This window comes from Nipponia nippon, unplaced genomic scaffold, assembly GCF_047370975.1.
Source record: "Nipponia nippon isolate SJK-2023a ecotype South Korea unplaced genomic scaffold, ASM4737097v1 scaffold_15, whole genome shotgun sequence".
Lineage (NCBI taxonomy): Eukaryota > Metazoa > Chordata > Aves > Pelecaniformes > Threskiornithidae > Nipponia > Nipponia nippon.
Window position 1 is genome coordinate 12870797 of NW_028262331.1, and position 15061 is coordinate 12885857.

At 66.5% G+C, this 15061-nt stretch overlaps 4 protein-coding genes and 1 long non-coding RNA gene across 11 annotated transcripts; 2 read left to right on the forward strand and 3 right to left on the reverse strand.

The window, feature by feature from the left end:
• The first annotated feature begins 22 nt into the window (after nucleotides 1-22).
• Nucleotides 23-2810, forward strand: VMA12 (vacuolar ATPase assembly factor VMA12). Its single transcript, XM_087751892.1, has 6 exons — nucleotides 23-263; nucleotides 337-410; nucleotides 485-574; nucleotides 1723-1759; nucleotides 2099-2211; nucleotides 2369-2810. The coding sequence occupies exons 1-6, from the start codon at nucleotides 92-94 to the stop codon at nucleotides 2462-2464; spliced, it is 582 nt and encodes a 193-aa protein (XP_087608018.1). The 5' UTR covers nucleotides 23-91; the 3' UTR covers nucleotides 2465-2810.
• LOC148056361 (uncharacterized) lies at nucleotides 1685-2199 on the reverse strand. The gene is made up of 2 exons (XR_015703478.1): nucleotides 2064-2199; nucleotides 1685-1946 (listed from the first exon to the last, which is right to left on the reverse strand). It is a non-coding gene; the product is annotated as an uncharacterized LOC148056361 (long non-coding RNA).
• Nucleotides 2811-3500: 690 nt separating the features above from the next.
• Nucleotides 3501-4482, reverse strand: SEBOX (SEBOX homeobox). Its single transcript, XM_087751893.1, has 2 exons — nucleotides 4059-4482; nucleotides 3501-3965 (listed from the first exon to the last, which is right to left on the reverse strand). Exons 1-2 carry the CDS (start codon nucleotides 4347-4349, stop codon nucleotides 3729-3731), a joined length of 528 nt encoding a protein of 175 aa, XP_087608019.1. The 5' UTR covers nucleotides 4350-4482; the 3' UTR covers nucleotides 3501-3728.
• Nucleotides 4483-4751: 269 nt separating this feature from the next.
• On the forward strand, nucleotides 4752-9269 carry KIF12 (kinesin family member 12). 5 transcript variants are annotated; one of them, XM_087751938.1, is made up of 17 exons: nucleotides 4851-4935; nucleotides 5246-5311; nucleotides 5445-5523; nucleotides 5595-5716; nucleotides 5886-5961; nucleotides 6079-6204; nucleotides 6293-6428; nucleotides 6683-6774; nucleotides 7019-7154; nucleotides 7244-7362; nucleotides 7503-7607; nucleotides 7687-7976; nucleotides 8163-8346; nucleotides 8453-8527; nucleotides 8594-8730; nucleotides 8842-8978; nucleotides 9132-9269. In XM_087751938.1, the coding sequence occupies exons 1-17, from the start codon at nucleotides 4856-4858 to the stop codon at nucleotides 9194-9196; spliced, it is 2025 nt and encodes a 674-aa protein (XP_087608064.1). In that variant the 5' UTR covers nucleotides 4851-4855; the 3' UTR covers nucleotides 9197-9269. The 5 variants fall into 5 exon arrangements, with proteins under 5 accessions (XP_087608063.1, XP_087608062.1, XP_087608060.1 ...); XM_087751937.1 differs by having other exon boundaries at nucleotides 4752-4935; nucleotides 7687-7803; nucleotides 7897-7976; nucleotides 8453-8730; nucleotides 8842-9225; XM_087751936.1 differs by having other exon boundaries at nucleotides 4755-4935; nucleotides 8842-9225.
• A 105-nt stretch (nucleotides 9270-9374) lies between these two features.
• VTN (vitronectin) lies at nucleotides 9375-14889 on the reverse strand. Of its 3 annotated transcripts, none has more exons than XM_087751940.1 (9): nucleotides 14871-14889; nucleotides 14685-14782; nucleotides 12845-12994; nucleotides 12264-12383; nucleotides 11622-11939; nucleotides 11377-11516; nucleotides 10949-11105; nucleotides 10630-10779; nucleotides 9375-10042 (listed from the first exon to the last, which is right to left on the reverse strand). In XM_087751940.1, exons 3-9 carry the CDS (start codon nucleotides 12903-12905, stop codon nucleotides 9444-9446), a joined length of 1545 nt encoding a protein of 514 aa, XP_087608066.1. In that variant the 5' UTR covers nucleotides 12906-12994; nucleotides 14685-14782; nucleotides 14871-14889; the 3' UTR covers nucleotides 9375-9443. The 3 variants fall into 3 exon arrangements, with proteins under 3 accessions (XP_087608066.1, XP_009463431.1, XP_087608065.1); XM_009465156.2 differs by lacking the exon at nucleotides 14871-14889 and having other exon boundaries at nucleotides 9375-9562; nucleotides 9770-10042; nucleotides 14685-14857; XM_087751939.1 differs by lacking the exon at nucleotides 14871-14889 and having other exon boundaries at nucleotides 14685-14859.
• Between the last annotated feature and the right edge of the window lie 172 nt (nucleotides 14890-15061).

The following is a 15061-nucleotide window of genomic DNA, read 5'->3' on the forward strand; positions in this document are numbered from 1 at the left end:
CCGCTTCCCGGCGGCCCCCGCGGCGGCGCTCTAGCCCCGCCGCCGCGCTCTATGGCGCCCCGCGTCGCCCAGGCGACGGCGGCCGGGCAAGATGGCGTCGGCGGTGCGGGCCGGGCCGCGGCTGCGGCGGGCGGCGGAGGGCGGCGAGCTGGCGGGGCTGCCCGCCGGGCTGCGGGCCGAGCTGCGGGCCGCGCTGGCCTCCGAGGGCGCCCTGGTGCCCTTCGCCCTGCTGCGGAGCCTGCACGCCGCGCTGCGGGAGGCAGGTAGGCCGCGCCGCCCCTGGCGCGCCGGGCCGCGGCCGGCCGGGCCGCCCTGAACCGCCCCGTCCCCCCGCAGGGTCCCCGCTCCACCTACACGAGCTCCTGGAAGGCAGCGAGATCCACCTGCCCGAGGTGCCGGTGCCGCCGCGGGTAGGTGCGGGCTGGGCGGGGGCCGCGGGGGCCGGTGCTGCCCCCGGGCCTCAACGGCTCTGCCCTTCCCCCAGAACCCCGAGCTGGTGGCCCGGCTGGAGCGGATAAAGGCCAAGCTGGCCAACGAGGAGTACCGGCGGATGACCCGCAACATCACTGGCCAGGTGAGGGGCCTGCTGCCTCGCCCGCTGTCGGCTTCCCCCCCTCGGAAGCGCGGCCGCTGCAGCCCGGCAGCAAAGGAGATTTGCCCCGCGGAGCGGGCACGGGGCGGAGGGAGCACGGGCAGGACTCGAGGAGCGCACGCTGCCCGTGCACGGGGACGCCAGGCGCGGCGTCGAGGGCAGAGGTGGGACGGGGTAACCGGGGCGGTGGAACAGAAGAGATGCCGGCGTTTGGGAGCAGCTCGCTGTGCCAAAGGTCTCGGGTTTGGATCAGGGAGACCGAGCACCCACGGTGAATGTTTTACTGGGAGCACCTGTGCTGCCCTTTTCTGAACAGTTACATTTTCATCATGGTTTTAAAATGAGATCGTTCATGTCAAGGTAAAAGCTGAAAAAACAGGGTAATGTTTGGGCGCTCGTTCTTTCCAAGGAAGAGGTGGGATCTTTTGGCACAGTGACTGTTTGGACAAGCCAGCGTCCCTTCCTGCTGACATTCCTCGAGATCCCGTCCTGCCTGTCCCTCCTTCACCCTGGTGTCCCTGCGCATTCGAGTCCCTGCGCGTATCCTGCTGTCGCGTTAACCCTGTGGGAAGGTCTGCTCTGCTCTGTCGAACTCAGCCGCCTCATCTGCCAACCGGCGTGGTCGCGGCAGAGCTGGGTAGCAGTGGCAGCAGGGTTCCTTTCAAACAACGGAGAAGCAGAGGAGTTTTCCCACATCCCTGTGCTCATCACGTTCTTCCCTGCCTCCCCCCAGTATCCAGTGTTTGAAATTGATTTGACAAAGAGCGTGCAGATCTTCACAACATTTAGTTCTCGCCAGCTGTGTGAGCACGGGTGAGACCCTTTACTGTCTCTATTAAAGACAAACCTCCAGTGGAGGACCCGCATGCAAGAAACCACTTATGCTGTGAGAAGTGCTCTGATTAGAAACGATCCCTTCTCAGCGTCCTTGAATCGGACCACAAACGTAAACCCAGAGCAACCCGGGCCCTGCGGAACCGCTGCTCCCCTGCAGCCTGCCCAACCGCTGCCAGGGCGCCCCGCGGCTCTCTGAGCTTCTTAGGGACAGGACAGGGCATCGGCGTTGCTTTTATTATGCAGCTAACGTTAAAATACAACTGATCACAAGTTGCTTTAATCCCTTCTTTTAGGAGACGAACGGGACATTGGCTGAATTTGGGAGGCAAGGTGAGTGGCTCCCCATCCTGCTGAGGCGGGGCAGCGGGAACCTGCAGGTCAGTCGCGGGAGCCGCTGCACCGCTGCCTGGTGACACCGGTGGCCCGTCCCTCCCCGAGGATCTCCCCGGAAGGTTTCAATGCACAAAAGCGTTCCTCGAGTAAAGGAACAGCCTCTTGGTCGTTCTTACAACTATTTCTGGAGGCATAAAGCATGCGAATCCTCCCGTATTGCTGTAGTCCAGCTGAGGCAGCCGCAGGCAGGCTCCATTAGCAGGATTACGGCTTGTCCCCAGCCCCACTCGCCAAGCCTTACCTAAAAGCACAATCGTCTTTCCCCCTTCTCTCCAGTTCGCTCCGTTAAAGCCATTGTCATCACCATATTCAACTTCATTGTCACCGTGGTGGCCGCCTTTGCCTGCACGTACCTGGGCAGCCAGTACGTCTTCGCAGAGACTGCGGCGGTGAGTGAGCGCGCGGCGGCGAGCGAGCCCGCAGCCTCGGAGCCCGCTGACGGCGCGCTCTGCGCCAGCCAGGCCGGAGCGGCAGAGGCACATGCTCCCAGGCTGGGCGGCAGCCGGAGGCGCGCACGGGATCACTGATCTCTTTTTGTGTCCCCAGCGCGTCCTGTCAGCGGTAATCGTGGCCTCGGTGGTTGGCCTGGCTGAGCTGTACGTAATGGTGCGGACCCTCGAAGGGGACCTTGGGAAACTGTAATCGCACGCGTCCCCGTGAACCGCGGCCCCCGCACTGGAGGCTTTTGCCCTCCCCAGGAGTCGTTAATTTGGGGCAGGTTTATCTCCCGCCATCTCTTTGTACCTGCTCCTGCTACCGGGAAGGCTGCTGCGCTCCTCAGGCCTCCTCCTTTGCTTCTTGCTCCTTAATGTTCCTGAAATGAATCATGGATTAAAAACCCTGCAGCTGCAGAACAGAAGAGGGCACAGCTGTGGACTCTCACCACCCCAGCACAGAGAGGGGCGTTAGCTCCCGCTGTCCCTGCTCCCCTGTGAAGTTGCTGTCCTTTTATTCTGGAAATAAATAACGTTGCGTGTTTGCAGCCTTTTTCCTGCCGGATGGGAGATGTCTGTTGCTATGCGGAACGCCGACCTGACATCTAAAAGACACCGCAGAGAGCCGTGAATCTTCCCTCTCCCTCTGCATCCCGCATCCTGCTCCTGCCGGCACCTCCCTTCGCCTGCCCTCGCCACTCCCTTGCCCGCTTTCAGGAGAGCGCTGCTCCCCTGCGACCCGCGTGGCAGCGCCTGACCCAGCTCGTGTTTGGGGCGAGCACCTTCCCCCTCCGCGCAGATCCGTTCAGGAGGACGGCGGCGTCCGGCGCAGCGATGCTGGGGTTGGCGCCTGGCCGGGCACTGGCTGCAGCAGCTCGGTGTCCTCACACAGGGGCTGCCGCGGCTGTCAGTGCCTCGGGGAGCAGCGAGGGGCACCCAGCTCTCTGCCTCCCCGGCCAAAGGGTGCCAAAGGGAGGGGACGCGCCTCGATGCAGAGCCCAGGGGCTTCTCGGGGACCACAGAGCAGAGAGCGGGGCCGGCTCTGTGCACCCAAGGCCCCGCGGTGGGGAGGGGGTGCCGGGGCGGGCAGCCTGCCAGGGCCGGACACGGTGATTAATGCTCTGATGGCAGCTAAGCCCCTCTGCGAACACGGTTTAATATCCGATACGGGGAGATCTGCCGGCACCTGCGAACGTGCCTGCGGATTAGGGGCGGTCGCGCCACGATCATCTGCGGATACGGCCTCAGATTAAGGTATTTTTTTCCAAAAGATTAGTCGGTATTAGGGGGCTGATGGGGAGCGGGCCCCGCCGCGGCCCCGCCGGCATTTAGGATATTGGATGACATCCTCGGGACCTTCAGGACCAGCCGTAATTCCACACCCTAATGAAATCGTGGCGCTGAGCTGGAGGGCCCCGCTGCCGGGGGTCCCTGCTGCTGGGGGTCCCCGCTGCCGGGGGTCCCCGCCACGGCTACGGCTCGCCCAGGTTGGTGATGGCCGCGCTGTAGATGAGGTCGGAGATGGAGCCCAGCGAGGTGGGGAGGCCCCGAGCGGGGCTGCGGGCTCCCGGCGGAGGCAGCGGCGGGGCCGCGCCCGGGGCGGTGCCGTCGGGGGGTGCGGCGGAGGGACCCCGCTCCCCGGGCGGCGGCGGCAGCGGCTGCGGTTTGGCGCTGCGGATCCTGCGGGCGCGGCGGTTCTGGAACCAGACCTGGGCCGGGCGGGGGCACCGTCAGACGGGGCGGCCCCGCGGGGAGGGGGGGTCCCGGCGCCGGGAGGGGTGGGGGGTCCCGGCCGCGCTCACCTGGATCTTGGCCTCGGGCAGCTGGGTGAGCTCGGCCAGGCGCTCCCGGGTGGCGATGTCCGGGTAGGGCACGGCGGCGAAGGCCCGCTCCAGCTCCCACAGCTGCCCCCGGCTGAAGGTGGTCCGCCGCCGCTTCCGCGGCCCCCCGGGACCGGGGCCGGGGCTGGGGCAGGGCCCCGGGGCGCGGGCCGCCCCCCCCGCCGCCGCCCGTCCGCCGCCCGGCCCGCCCGGCCCCTCGGGGAAGCGGAGCAGCGGCTGGGGGGCGCGGGAGGTGCCCGGGGCCGCGCTCATCCTGCCCGGCTCCCCCGGCCCCGCCGCCGCCGCCCCGGCTTTTATCCGCTCCGGGCCCCCCCGGCGGGCTGGGACCGCCCCGAGCGGGCGGTGCTGCCCCCCCGGCCCTTCCCCGGCGGCTCCCGGGGCCGGTCCCCGCTCCGCGCCCCCCGCCACCCCCGGTAGCCCCGCCAGCTGCCCGTGCTGGCCTTCCCCCCCCCCCCGCCGCCGTCGGGGCACGGTGGGGTCCGTGAGGGACGCGGGGCGCGGAGGGGCGGTGGGTCGGGACCCCCGGCAGGCGCAGGAGCCCGGCGCCCCCCGCGCCCCCTCCCCGCTCCCAGGGCCGCGGTGCCCCCGCCTGCCCCCCCGCCCCCCGCCGCGCCGGCCGCTCTCCCGCGGGGCTGGCACCGGTCAATGTTTAACCGCGGCGGTGGTACCGGCCGTGCGGGGCGGCCCGCGCTGGCTGGCGGCGGCCGCTGCCGGGAGCAGCGGGGTGCGGCGGGCGCCCCGAGCGAGGGGTGCGGGGGATGGAGCCGGAGGGGGAGCGGGGCTGGGAGCCCCGGCTGCGCGCACAGCCCAAAACGCTCCCGCGGCGCCAGGAGAGACCGTAAGTCGGCGGGAGCCGGAGGGAACGGAGGCCGCCCCGTCCTGGAGCAGGCAGGGCCTGGGCAGCGGCCGCCCGGGCAGCCGGCGGAGGGCTGGCACCCCGAGAGGCCGGGGGACACGGGGCGGTCCCTCTGCGGGGACACGGGGGACGTTGCGCTCTGTCCCTGCCAGGCCGCGGGGCACAGCGGGGACGGGAGGACGCCGCGAGCGCAGCGCGACCGTGGGCTCCTCCGCCCTGGCCCCGGGGTGCCGGCGGGCAGCTCCCCCAGCCGGGGCGCACCCACCACCCCGCTGCCCTCTGTTCCCCAAAGGAGCCCTGGAGAGCGGCCGGAGGGCCCCGCGGCGGGCAGGGAGAGGCGCCTGAGGGTGGTGCTGAGGTAAGGGGGACGCGAAGGGCTTGGGGACGCAGCAGGGACCAGTATCGCTCCTGCCCCGGGCAGGGGTACAGCGGGGCTCCCCGGGGTCCCCACGCAGTGACACCTCTGTGTCCCCGTCCCCCGCCACCATTAGGGTGCGGCCACTGACCTGCACGGAGACGCGGCGAGGTGACCGGCGCGTCGTGCACAGCCTTGGTGATGACACCGTCCACGTAAGTGCCACCTCCCCATCGGGGCCCGGGGGCTGCGGCACCGCCTGAGCCGCCACCATCCCCGTGCCCAGGTGAGCGCGGCCAGGCATGATGCCGCCTTCGGGTTCAGCGCCGTGTTCGATGTGGGAGCCTCGCAGGAGGCCGTGTTCGAAGGCAGCGGGATGAGGCAGCTGGTGGAGCTGGCAATAGATGGGTGCGTCCCGGCGAGCCCCCATGGACCCCAGCCCTCCAGCTTACCCTGCGCCCGCTGCGCTGTGCCCGTCCAGGCCTCGCCGGCGGGTCTGCACTGCCGGGGCCATGCAGGAGGTGGCATCCCTGTGCCACTGCCTGGGGCCATGCCTGAGGCTCAGCATCTTCCCCAGCTTCTCCTGCACTGTCTTCGCCTTCGGGCAGACCGGCTCGGGGAAGACCTACACCCTGATGGGACCCCTCGCCCAGGTACAATGCCTGACCTGATCCTGACAGTGGGACGGGCTCTTCTCACCCGGTCGTGGGTGGTGGGAGGAGGTGGGTGCCAAAGCAGCCTGACTGCTCGCCCTCCTGGCGTCTCCGCAGAGCGAGACCCGGCCGGCGGCCCCGGGGCTGATGCAGAGGTCCTTCGCCTGCCTCCTGGAGCAGAGCCAGAGCCGCGGCTCTGACCTGGCTCTCAGTGCCTCCTACCTGGAGATCTACAACGAGCAGGTAAGCGCCTGCCCGGCCACCCAGCCAGGCCCTGCTGGCACCCTGTGCCTCCGCTCCGCCGCTGCCTCCCCTCTGCCGTACCCCCCAGGTCCGGGATCTGCTGAGCCCAGGGCCGCCGTGCGCCCTGCCCCTGCGGTGGAGCAAAACCTGTGGCTTTTACGTGGAGAACCAGCTCAGGGTGGACTTCGAGAGCCTGGAGGCCATCGCTGATCTGCTCCTGCAAGGTGCTGAGCCACGGGCGCAGGGCTGGGGCCATGCAGGGGCATGTTGGGGGAGTACCGGACCCGCTGTGGGGGTTCTCAGCCCCCCGCAGAGCTGTCCCTGGGACTAGTGGGGCTCTGATGGCAGCCAAGGGGGCAGCTCCCTGTCCTGCCGCAGAGCCCAGGCAGGCTTGTGTCTGGCAAGGGGTGGGGAGTGGGTGCTGTGCCGGGGCGTGGGGCATTGTGCCCCCCCTTGCAGTTCTTGATCCCCCCGGCAGGATCCCAGAGGCGACGGACCTCAGCACACGCCCTCAACAGGCACTCGAGTCGCAGCCATGCTCTTCTGACCATCCACGTCCGCAGCCGGGCCGTGAGCGCGTGTCCTGCTCCGGGCACATGGGGGAGGGCTTGAGGGGGCTGGGGCTCTTCCTGGGGGTGCAAACAGCCCCAGGATGGGGGGGGGGGGGGGTCACCTCCTCCCCAAGGATGCGTTGGTGGGGCTGGATGAGCAGCAGGGATCCAGATCGCAGACCAAGGGGCTGGGACACTGCCGTGGGCCATGGGGAAGGGGTGAGGGGGGCCAGAGCATCACCCCCCCAACATGGGTCCCCCAGCCCAGCGCCTGCCCCAGCAAGCAAGGCACGCTGTGCTTCGTGGACCTGGCCGGCAGCGAGCGGGTAAAGGAGACCGGCTCCAGCGGGGAGCTCTCTGTGGAGGCCAACAGCATCAACCGCAGCCTCCTGGCACTGGGTAAGAGTTGGGGGACCCTGCCATGGGAGCACGAGCTGCTGGTCCCTGTCAGAGCCCTGTTGCACCCTCTGTGGCTCATCCTCTGGCAGGACACTGCATCTCTCTGTTGGCCAAACCCCGAGGGAAGCGGACGCATATCCCCTACCGGGACAGCAAGCTCACCCAGCTGCTGGCCCGCTCCCTGGGCGGCTCGGGCGTCACCCTGATGGTACGTGCAGGGAGGAGGCTGGGCAGGGGTACGTGGAGCCACGGGGGGGGGGGCAGGGTCTCACCCCGTGGAAGGGAAGGCTGGAGGGGGACGGGTGACCCCCGGCTGGCAGCTCACCTGCGGCTCTTCCTCGTTGGCAGGTCGCCTGCATCTCCCCGTCCTCGCGCTGCCTCTCGGAGACGCTGAGCACGCTGCACTACGCCAGCCGGGCCCGGAGGGTCACCACCAGGCCCCTGGCCAACAGGGTACAGCAGGCAGGGGCTGCGGGCAGGGTGCTCTGCCCCGCTGCTGGGACCCCCCCCGAGCCACCCCTTGTGCTCGCAGGCATCCCGGGAGAAGCTGCTGCGAACCTTGGAGGAAGAAATCCATGCCCTGCAGCTGGAAAACCTCTCCCTGCGCCAGCAGCTGTGCCTGCCCAGGGTGCCGACAAGGAGTGCAGAGGTCTCAGGGACCCCCCCGAGGGCGGGGGCATGGCCGGGCTGGGGAGGCAGGTATGGCCCTGCAGGGCTGCATCACTCCCCTCTTGAAGGGCAGCTCCCATCGGAGGGAGCCCCGGCCTGGCCCAGCCTCTACGGCCTCCTGCGGGACTTCGTGGTGGAGAACGAGCAGCTGAGGTACGGGGGGGGGACGCGCAGGACCCATGAGCAGGGGCTCAAGGGGCTGGTGGGGCAGCCAGAGACCCTGGCTGGACAGCACCCTGCGTCAGCCAGCCTCTCCTAGGGACTCCCGGGGGCCAGGCAGGGCTCGGACGTTCGCCTGAGGCTGCCAATGCCCTGCCCTGCTCCCTCACTGCTCCCCAGGCAGCCCCGGCTGTCCCCAGACCCCAGTGGTGATGTCCCAGCTGGCCCATCCTGCAGAGCCACCCGCAGCTCCTGTGACACCCAGCCCCCGCTCCGGAGTGCCCGCAGCCCTCACGTCCCCCCTGGCCACCCCGCGAGGCTCCGGCAGCCTGATGTGACAGCCACCTCCGGCCCCCGGCTGCCGGTGAGTGTGGGGGGCCCAGGGCTCTGCGGGCATCCTCGTGTGGGGCTGCACCCGCAGCAGGGTGAGGATGCACGAGCTGCTCACCCGCTGCCATCCCCTCTTGCAGAAGCTGCGTCCTGCCTCCAGCCGCCCTGGCTGCCCCCAGTGCTGCCCCGCGCCAGCCGATGCCATCGTGTCCCAGGTACGGCCCCAGGTGTCTCTTCGGAGGGGGTGGCACAGCAGCCTGACTGCTCTCCTCACTCCCCAGGCACTGCTAGGGCCCCCCGCACTGCAGCTGGTCCCCGCCGAGGGAAGCACCGGCGTCCTGCCACCTGGCCAGGAGGACATGGCTCTGCCCGGCTCCCATCAGCTCCTCGGGCACCCCCAGCCGCAGCAGGGGAAGCGGTGAGAGCCAGGGCCCGAGGCCACCCCCCTGGGCATCAGCTGCAGCTCAGGAAGCCCCTGGGATTACAAGGGGGTGGCGGGGCAGGGTTTGTTCATGTGTCCTCACGCCAGGAGCCAGGGCAGGAGCAGGAGCTCGTCTCAGCGGCACCTGCTCACCCGGGCGCTGCCGGGCCCCGAGCGCTGTGCCAGTCCTGAGGGAAGGGTCATCCCTTCGGCACCACCCTGGCCGGGATTGCGGGAGCCGAGAGGTGAGCAGGGCGACTGGGGGGACACTGGGCAGTGCCTCAGATGTGGTCCCTTGGGGTGGGGCACCCGTTCCGAGCACAGCCACTCATGCATGGTGCTGTGGAGCTGATGCTGGGGACACTGGAGACCTGACCCCGCTGGCTCCCGGCTGGCAGCCGCCGGCGCCGTCCCTCTCCTCCAGTGGGAAGAGGCACCGGACTGGCTGGCGGAGCAGATCTGAGCAGCTGCAGCCACAGCCGCGCCGTGGACGGGGCCAGCAGCGGGGATCTGGCACAGCCCACGCACAGTTATTGTACTGGGGGGACAACCACAGCCCTTGGGGCACAGGGATCTCGGACTGCAAGGACTGTGCAGACCATGGGATGGATGGACAGACAGACAGATAGGGCTCCCCAGCCTGCACAGCACTCACAGTTTATTTCTGTCTAGCTAGGGGCTGTGCTGCCGGGTGGCTCGGGGGCCCCCCCTCAGGTGCTCTCCTCCTCGGGCTGCGGGCAGCCCAGCCAGTACTGGGCGATGGAGCGCGGGTAGCGGGGCTGCACCAGGTCCACGCGCTTGGTGCGCAGGTTGACGCGGTAGTACTTGTCTGTGAGGAAGGGGAGATGGCTGTCAGGACTGCCCATGGAGCAGAGCTGCGGGGAGCTGCCAGCCCTCGCTGCCAGCCCCAGGCACCTTCCCACCATGTCCTGGAGCTTGGGGACATCGCAGAGCGAGAGGAGACCTCCCCCTGCCCTGGCAGCCCTGGGGGGTCCCGGTCCCACATCTCTCCTGGATTCTGCCGCCCCAGACTCACCTCCTACAAAGAAGTAGACGCTCTGGAGGGTCTCGCACTGGGAGCCCGACAACCAGTCGCTTTCAACGCCCGCAGAGTCAGAGTCATTTTGCAGCCAGCTCCAGAATCCCAAATTCAGTGAACGGTGGCTCTTGTACCTCTTGCGCTGGCGGCGAGACTTCCTCCTCCGAGGCTGCCGGGAGGCCACATAGATCCTGCCTGCCATGGCAGCGTCCAGCTGGCTGGGCACCCCCCGCCAGTCTTTGCTGATGGACCGCGGGCTGCTCACCCCAGCTGGCAGAGGCAGAGCATGAGTTAGAGGGGCACCAATGCACGGGGGTGAGCGGAGCCCAGCCCCACAGACAGCCTCCAGCACCTGCTCCAAGACCCGGGGGATGCTCCAAAGGGTCCCAGCCTGGATGGGATGTGTGACGGGGACACGGGCCAGGCAGAGCCGGGAGCAGCCCCTCGCCCCCACCTTGGCTGGGATCAGCCCTGTGCTGCTGAGCCCACTTCTCCTCCTCCCTATCTTTCATTTCTCTTGCCCAGGGCTGGGGTTTTCCTATGGCATCTCCAGCTCCAGTGGGAATAAACGGTCCCCAGCAGTGACGCTGCGGTGCAAGGTGGCTGGTGACGGGCTCAGTAGTGTGGGGCATAAGGGCTGCAGAGGGTGGGATGTGGGGTGCTGTGGCAGACGCGGCCATGGCCTGGGGGTTCCTGTGCACAGCCCAGGCTCCTGCCCGGCACGGCGGCTCATCCAGGCTGCCCGTGCTCCCAGGCATCGCACCCTCCTCCCCAGGTGCCTGCACCCCTCGTGCCCCATCGGTGCGGGCTATATTGGCACCCGCCAGCTCTTTCCCCCAGGCTGGCCCAGCCCTTACTCATCCTGCCGCCGAAGAGGATCTGGAAGATATCCTCCCAGCTGTCGCGGTTCATGAAGGCGTAGTGGTTGAACACAGCCGAGGGGGAGGACTTCTCACAGTCGGCCTGCGTGGGCTGGTGGGCGAAGTCATAGGACCAGTAGAGCTTGTCTAGGAGAGGATGCGCAGGGCGTTAGCAAGAGAATACACAGGGCATCAGTGGGGAACATGCACTCGAGGGGGAGCAGCAGCTAGAGGTGGTGGGGTGCTCAGACACCGTGTCCTGCCCATGGCCACTGGTGCCAGGCTGTGCCCGGGAGCAGGGGGCTGCACCCCTTACCCTTGAAGAAATAGACTCTCTCATTGCCGTGGTAGCTGTGTGCAGGGAGGGCGAAGGCTGCGTCGATGCTGTTCGGGATGCCTTCGAAGCCCTCGGAGATGTTGCGTGGGTACCCGGGGTCCAGGGCTCCATCGTCAAAGCGCCAGTACTGGCTGCCCTGGGGGGGTCGGGACAGAGAGGAGGTCAGGGGGCTGGGTGCAGCATCCCCCAGGCGCGGGTCTGCCGAGGGGAGCGAGCGGATGCTAGGAAGCCCCGTGGTGAGGCTGTGGCTGCCTGGGGCCCTGGACAGCCGCAGGGATTTGGGGATATCTGGCAGCCACTGTGTGCATGTGTGCATGGAGGGTGCCAGGGTGGGGACAGGGTGGGTTGGGGAGCCATGCTGGCTGCCCCCAGAGCACCCTCAGCCCTGCGGCCAGGCTCCTGCCCACCTTGAACAGGTAAGTCTTGCCCTGGCAGTTGATGCGGGTGAAGGCTGCATCGATGGGGCCCTCGATGCCCCAGACGTCACTGATGAGCTTGGGGTACCCAGGCCGCACACTCGTCTCGTCCAGCTCGTAGAAGTACTTCCCTGGGGAGAGAGGGGAGGTGGGAGCGGCAGGAGGGACTGCAGCCACCGGCGCAGGGTGACAGCGTGGCAGCGTCCCATGTGCCCAGGGAAAGGTCCCCGAGGTACCTCGGAAAGCATAAAGGGAACCATTCTTCAGGTCGGTGAAGGCGTCAAAAGGTTTCCTGCTGCAGAGCTCCTCAGTCTCCTCCACAGGGTCCCGCTCCCCGAACCCATCCGGTGTGGTGCTGGGCACCTCCTCCACGGGCATCTCTGTCAGTGCCTGCTCTGAGCCCGGCGTGGTCTCCAGCGTGGGCGGCTCCGGCGACAGGAACGTGGGCAGTTCTGTGGGGGCTGCCTCGGTGCCCTCTACCTTGCCGAGGTCGACCGTGAGGTTGTAGTCAAGGTAGTCGTCCTCTGGCAAGGCGAACACGTCTCCCCGGGTCACTGCGGGAGGGAGCAGGTTGGTCCCCGAGAGACCTGGGTGTCTTCCCACGGGGTCTGGGTGCGGGAGCCGCTTGCTCCCAGACAATAGGAATTTGCACGGACCCCCGGGGCCCCAATGCTGCAGGTGGCAGTGAGGCAGCTGCCAAAAATCCCTTGTGCTGCAGCACCCTGAGCACCAAACCCTGGCACTGACTTCACCCTGTGGACATGGGTGGGTGCAGAGCTGACCCAGCATGGACCCCTCCAAGCCCTCGTCGTGTCGGGCACCTGTGGCCACCCCGGCAGCCCCTGCCCTGGCTGGGAGGGTGGCCGCAGGGCCAGTACCTTTGGTTTTGCAGACGGTGGAGTAGTCGCTGCAGCAGCTCTGGTAGTACACACAGAGGGTGTCGCACTGGCACTTGTGCTGCGCGTCGAAGCCATTATCGCAGCGGCCCACGCAGGAGTCTGCAAGAGCCGACAGCGCAGGAGTAATGCGGGGTGGGCAGTGGGGCCAGCACCTCCCCCCCAGCCCCAGGTGTGAAAGCAAACATGGGCACAGCCCAGATGGGGGGACCCCCCATCCCAGAGCTACAGCGGCACCTCTTCCCACTCCCACCCAGGTCCCACTGGGACAGGAGCCACAGACCAGGCTGTGCTGGGGTCCCAGCTCAACGCTGGCAGTCCAGCTGTAGGATGGCCAGGGATTTGCCCAGGCACCACTGATGTCCGTGTGCTGCCTGCTTGCTTTCTCCCCATGCTGCAAGGTGTAGCCAACATGGCCAGTGGCCATGGCCACCACCTGGTCCCCTCCTCACCCTGCCCGGGCTCCCCAGACCCTCCATCAGCCCAGGAGCCGCACTCGCTCCATCCCCACCCTGGCTGCAAGCGGGAGGCACCCGGTGCCGGGCTGGCCGGCTCCGGCTCACCTTCAGCAGCACGGGCAGCGGCGAGCAGGGCCAGCACGAGAGCAGGGAAGAGCAGCCTCATCCTGGGCGGCCGGGAGCACAGCCCTCCTGCAACTGTGTGGGCTGGAGCGTGGCTGTGGCTGGGGCCCTGGCATCCACTGTTTGCTCAGCCTGCCCAGTGGGAGAAAACAAACAGGCCAAGGTCAGAGCAGAGGGGAAAGGGGCAGAGATGCCAGGGTGCGGGTTGTGCACTGGTTGAGAGCAGGGGAGACAGCAAGCCAGAGCCAGGAACCAGTTTTGAGGTCCTGCCATACTTATTTCATAGTGAATCTCATGGTATTAAAGCTCCCATCCTCCGTCTCAAGGGGCGGCTGTTTCCCGGTCTGGTCTCACCAAGACAAAAAGCCTAACAAGAGGGGACAAGGGTGCAGTGCTCAGAGGGCAAAGGGAAAAGCCCTGGGCTTATGTTTGACCAAAATGTCACCATTTTGGAGGGCTTGCTCTTGGGATTTCAGCTTTCTCAATGTCAGCAAGGCTGGGAGCAGCCCTGGAGAGTCCCAAGGCACGGCGGCTCGGGATGGGGCAGGTGCCACCGCTGTGCATGGGGACCAGGGGCCAGAGGTGAGCAGACGGGAGGGAGGGAGAGCGGGAACCCTCTGCACTTTCACTGCAGTAGGCAAACAAAAGCCTGTGTATTTTGCTCCCATCATTCAATTTCTGACCAATCTTTTTGGTTACTAATTAATGTTGACTCAGCTCTTTCAGCAGCCCCTGATAACTCCAGGATGTTTATTTAATCAGGGGCGAGGAGCAAACACACAGGAGGCTACAGAGATACTGCCTCTGGCTGCTTCCGCTACCGCGGCACTGCTGGGGCAAGAGCTCCGTGGGGTCTGTCCCCAGGAGCGGCGCAGCTCTGGGCTTTAGTAGGTGATGAAAGATCTGGGAAGAGAAGAAACTGAGCAGGGTGCCCGCTTCTCCAGGGGCCTCGCCTCTGCCAGCTTGGACACAGGCAGTTCCTGGCCTCAGCTGCTCCCACCCTGGCTGGAAAGAGCTTTGATTTGGTGTTGAGAAAGGCATTTCCACCTGGAAAGCCCTGGTGAGCCGAGGGCAGCCACCAGACACAGGCTGTTGGGGCAGGACTTGTGCAGTCCCAACACCCACCTCCTTGCTCCCTGGCCTCACCTATGGCAGGGCTGGCGTCATCCCCGGGTGCAAGCACCACCCCAGTGTTGCATTCAAGCTCCATCCCGTCCCTGTTGAATCGAACCTGGGGGACAAGCACCCTGAGAGGGCGCAGGCTTGCGGGGAGGCTGGGGGCAGAAGGGCTGGGCAGAGTCTGAGCTGCTTTTGCTGATCGGCTGAGACAAAGCTCCCTCCTGCTGCTCCAGGCTCCTGACCACCAGCAACCGCAGACTCAAGGCTCGCCGAGCCCTTCTCTGGCTGCTGCGCTCAAAGCATGGCAGGAGGAGACCACAGGAGAGGGGCTGGTTCGGGTCACAGGGCCCTGGGGAGCCCTTGCAGCCGAGGGCTGAGCAGAGCCAGCGAGGAGAGCTCAGGCAATGGGGCTGATCCCCCAGGGCAAGGCTGGGAATCCCTGCCATTTCCAGAGCCCAGGCTGCTGGTGCTGGAAAGCCCTCTCAAAAAGCAAAGCAAAACAAAGCAAAGCAGAACAAAACTAAAAGCAAAGCAAAGCAAAACTCACGTCTCTGGACTTGTCAGGACAAGCCTAAGGGAATGGCTTGAATTCTGCCCTCCCCCCCCCAGCAGCCTCCTCCAAGGCAGCAAACCCCTCTGCTGTGCTGCAATTGCAACAGCCCCGATCATTACCCCTGCTTAATAATAACAGGAAAATCCTTACTGGTTCTGTGCTGAGCTTCTCCTGCGGTACTCTGCCACTCAGATCACCTTGTTTACCATCCTTCGCTGGGAGCTAATGTCCCTTTCCTCTGTCTCTCCCTGCGTAGTGGATTCAGAGAGGATTAAAAGCGACTGTCGCATCAAAACATCAACTTGAATTTAAGTCTCAGGCTGAGCTGGCAACAACCTGGTTTTGGAGCCAAGGATTTAAGCTGCTCCTCCCAACACAGGCGAGAAGTGTCCAAAGCATTTCTGCCCTGAGCACGTCTGGCCTGGAAAAAAAGAAAATAAGAGGGGCCCAGGCTGCCTCTGCTCTTTCTTTTATCATGCAAATCCTGAGCCCACCCAGAAGAGCTGCTCTGAATTTCTGCTGTGCAA

Bases quoted from the DNA above. Each gene is read 5' to 3' on its own strand.
- VMA12 (XM_087751892.1), top strand. From the start codon at position 92: ATGGCGTCGGCGGTGCGGGCCGGGCCGCGGCTGCGGCGGGCGGCGGAG. The intron at 264-336 runs GTAGGCCGCGCC...GTCCCCCCGCAG, and splicing joins CGCCGCGCTGCGGGAGGCAG to GGTCCCCGCTCCACCTACAC. The intron at 1,760-2,098 runs GTGAGTGGCTCC...CCTTCTCTCCAG, and splicing joins GGCTGAATTTGGGAGGCAAG to TTCGCTCCGTTAAAGCCATT.
- SEBOX (XM_087751893.1), bottom strand. From the start codon at position 4,349: ATGAGCGCGGCCCCGGGCACCTCCCGCGCCCCCCAGCCGCTGCTCCGC. The intron at 3,966-4,058 runs GTGAGCGCGGCC...CGCCCGGCCCAG, and splicing joins TGCCCGAGGCCAAGATCCAG to GTCTGGTTCCAGAACCGCCG.
- KIF12 (XM_087751934.1), top strand. From the start codon at position 4,856: ATGGAGCCGGAGGGGGAGCGGGGCTGGGAGCCCCGGCTGCGCGCACAG. The intron at 5,962-6,078 runs GTACAATGCCTG...GCGTCTCCGCAG, and splicing joins TGATGGGACCCCTCGCCCAG to AGCGAGACCCGGCCGGCGGC. The intron at 6,205-6,292 runs GTAAGCGCCTGC...CGTACCCCCCAG, and splicing joins TGGAGATCTACAACGAGCAG to GTCCGGGATCTGCTGAGCCC.
- VTN (XM_087751940.1), bottom strand. From the start codon at position 12,905: ATGAGGCTGCTCTTCCCTGCTCTCGTGCTGGCCCTGCTCGCCGCTGCC. The intron at 12,384-12,844 runs GTGAGCCGGAGC...CGGCTCTTGCAG, and splicing joins CGCTGCCCGTGCTGCTGAAG to ACTCCTGCGTGGGCCGCTGC. The intron at 10,043-10,629 runs GTAAGGGCTGGG...TGCCTCTGCCAG, and splicing joins CCTCTTCGGCGGCAGGATGA to CTGGGGTGAGCAGCCCGCGG.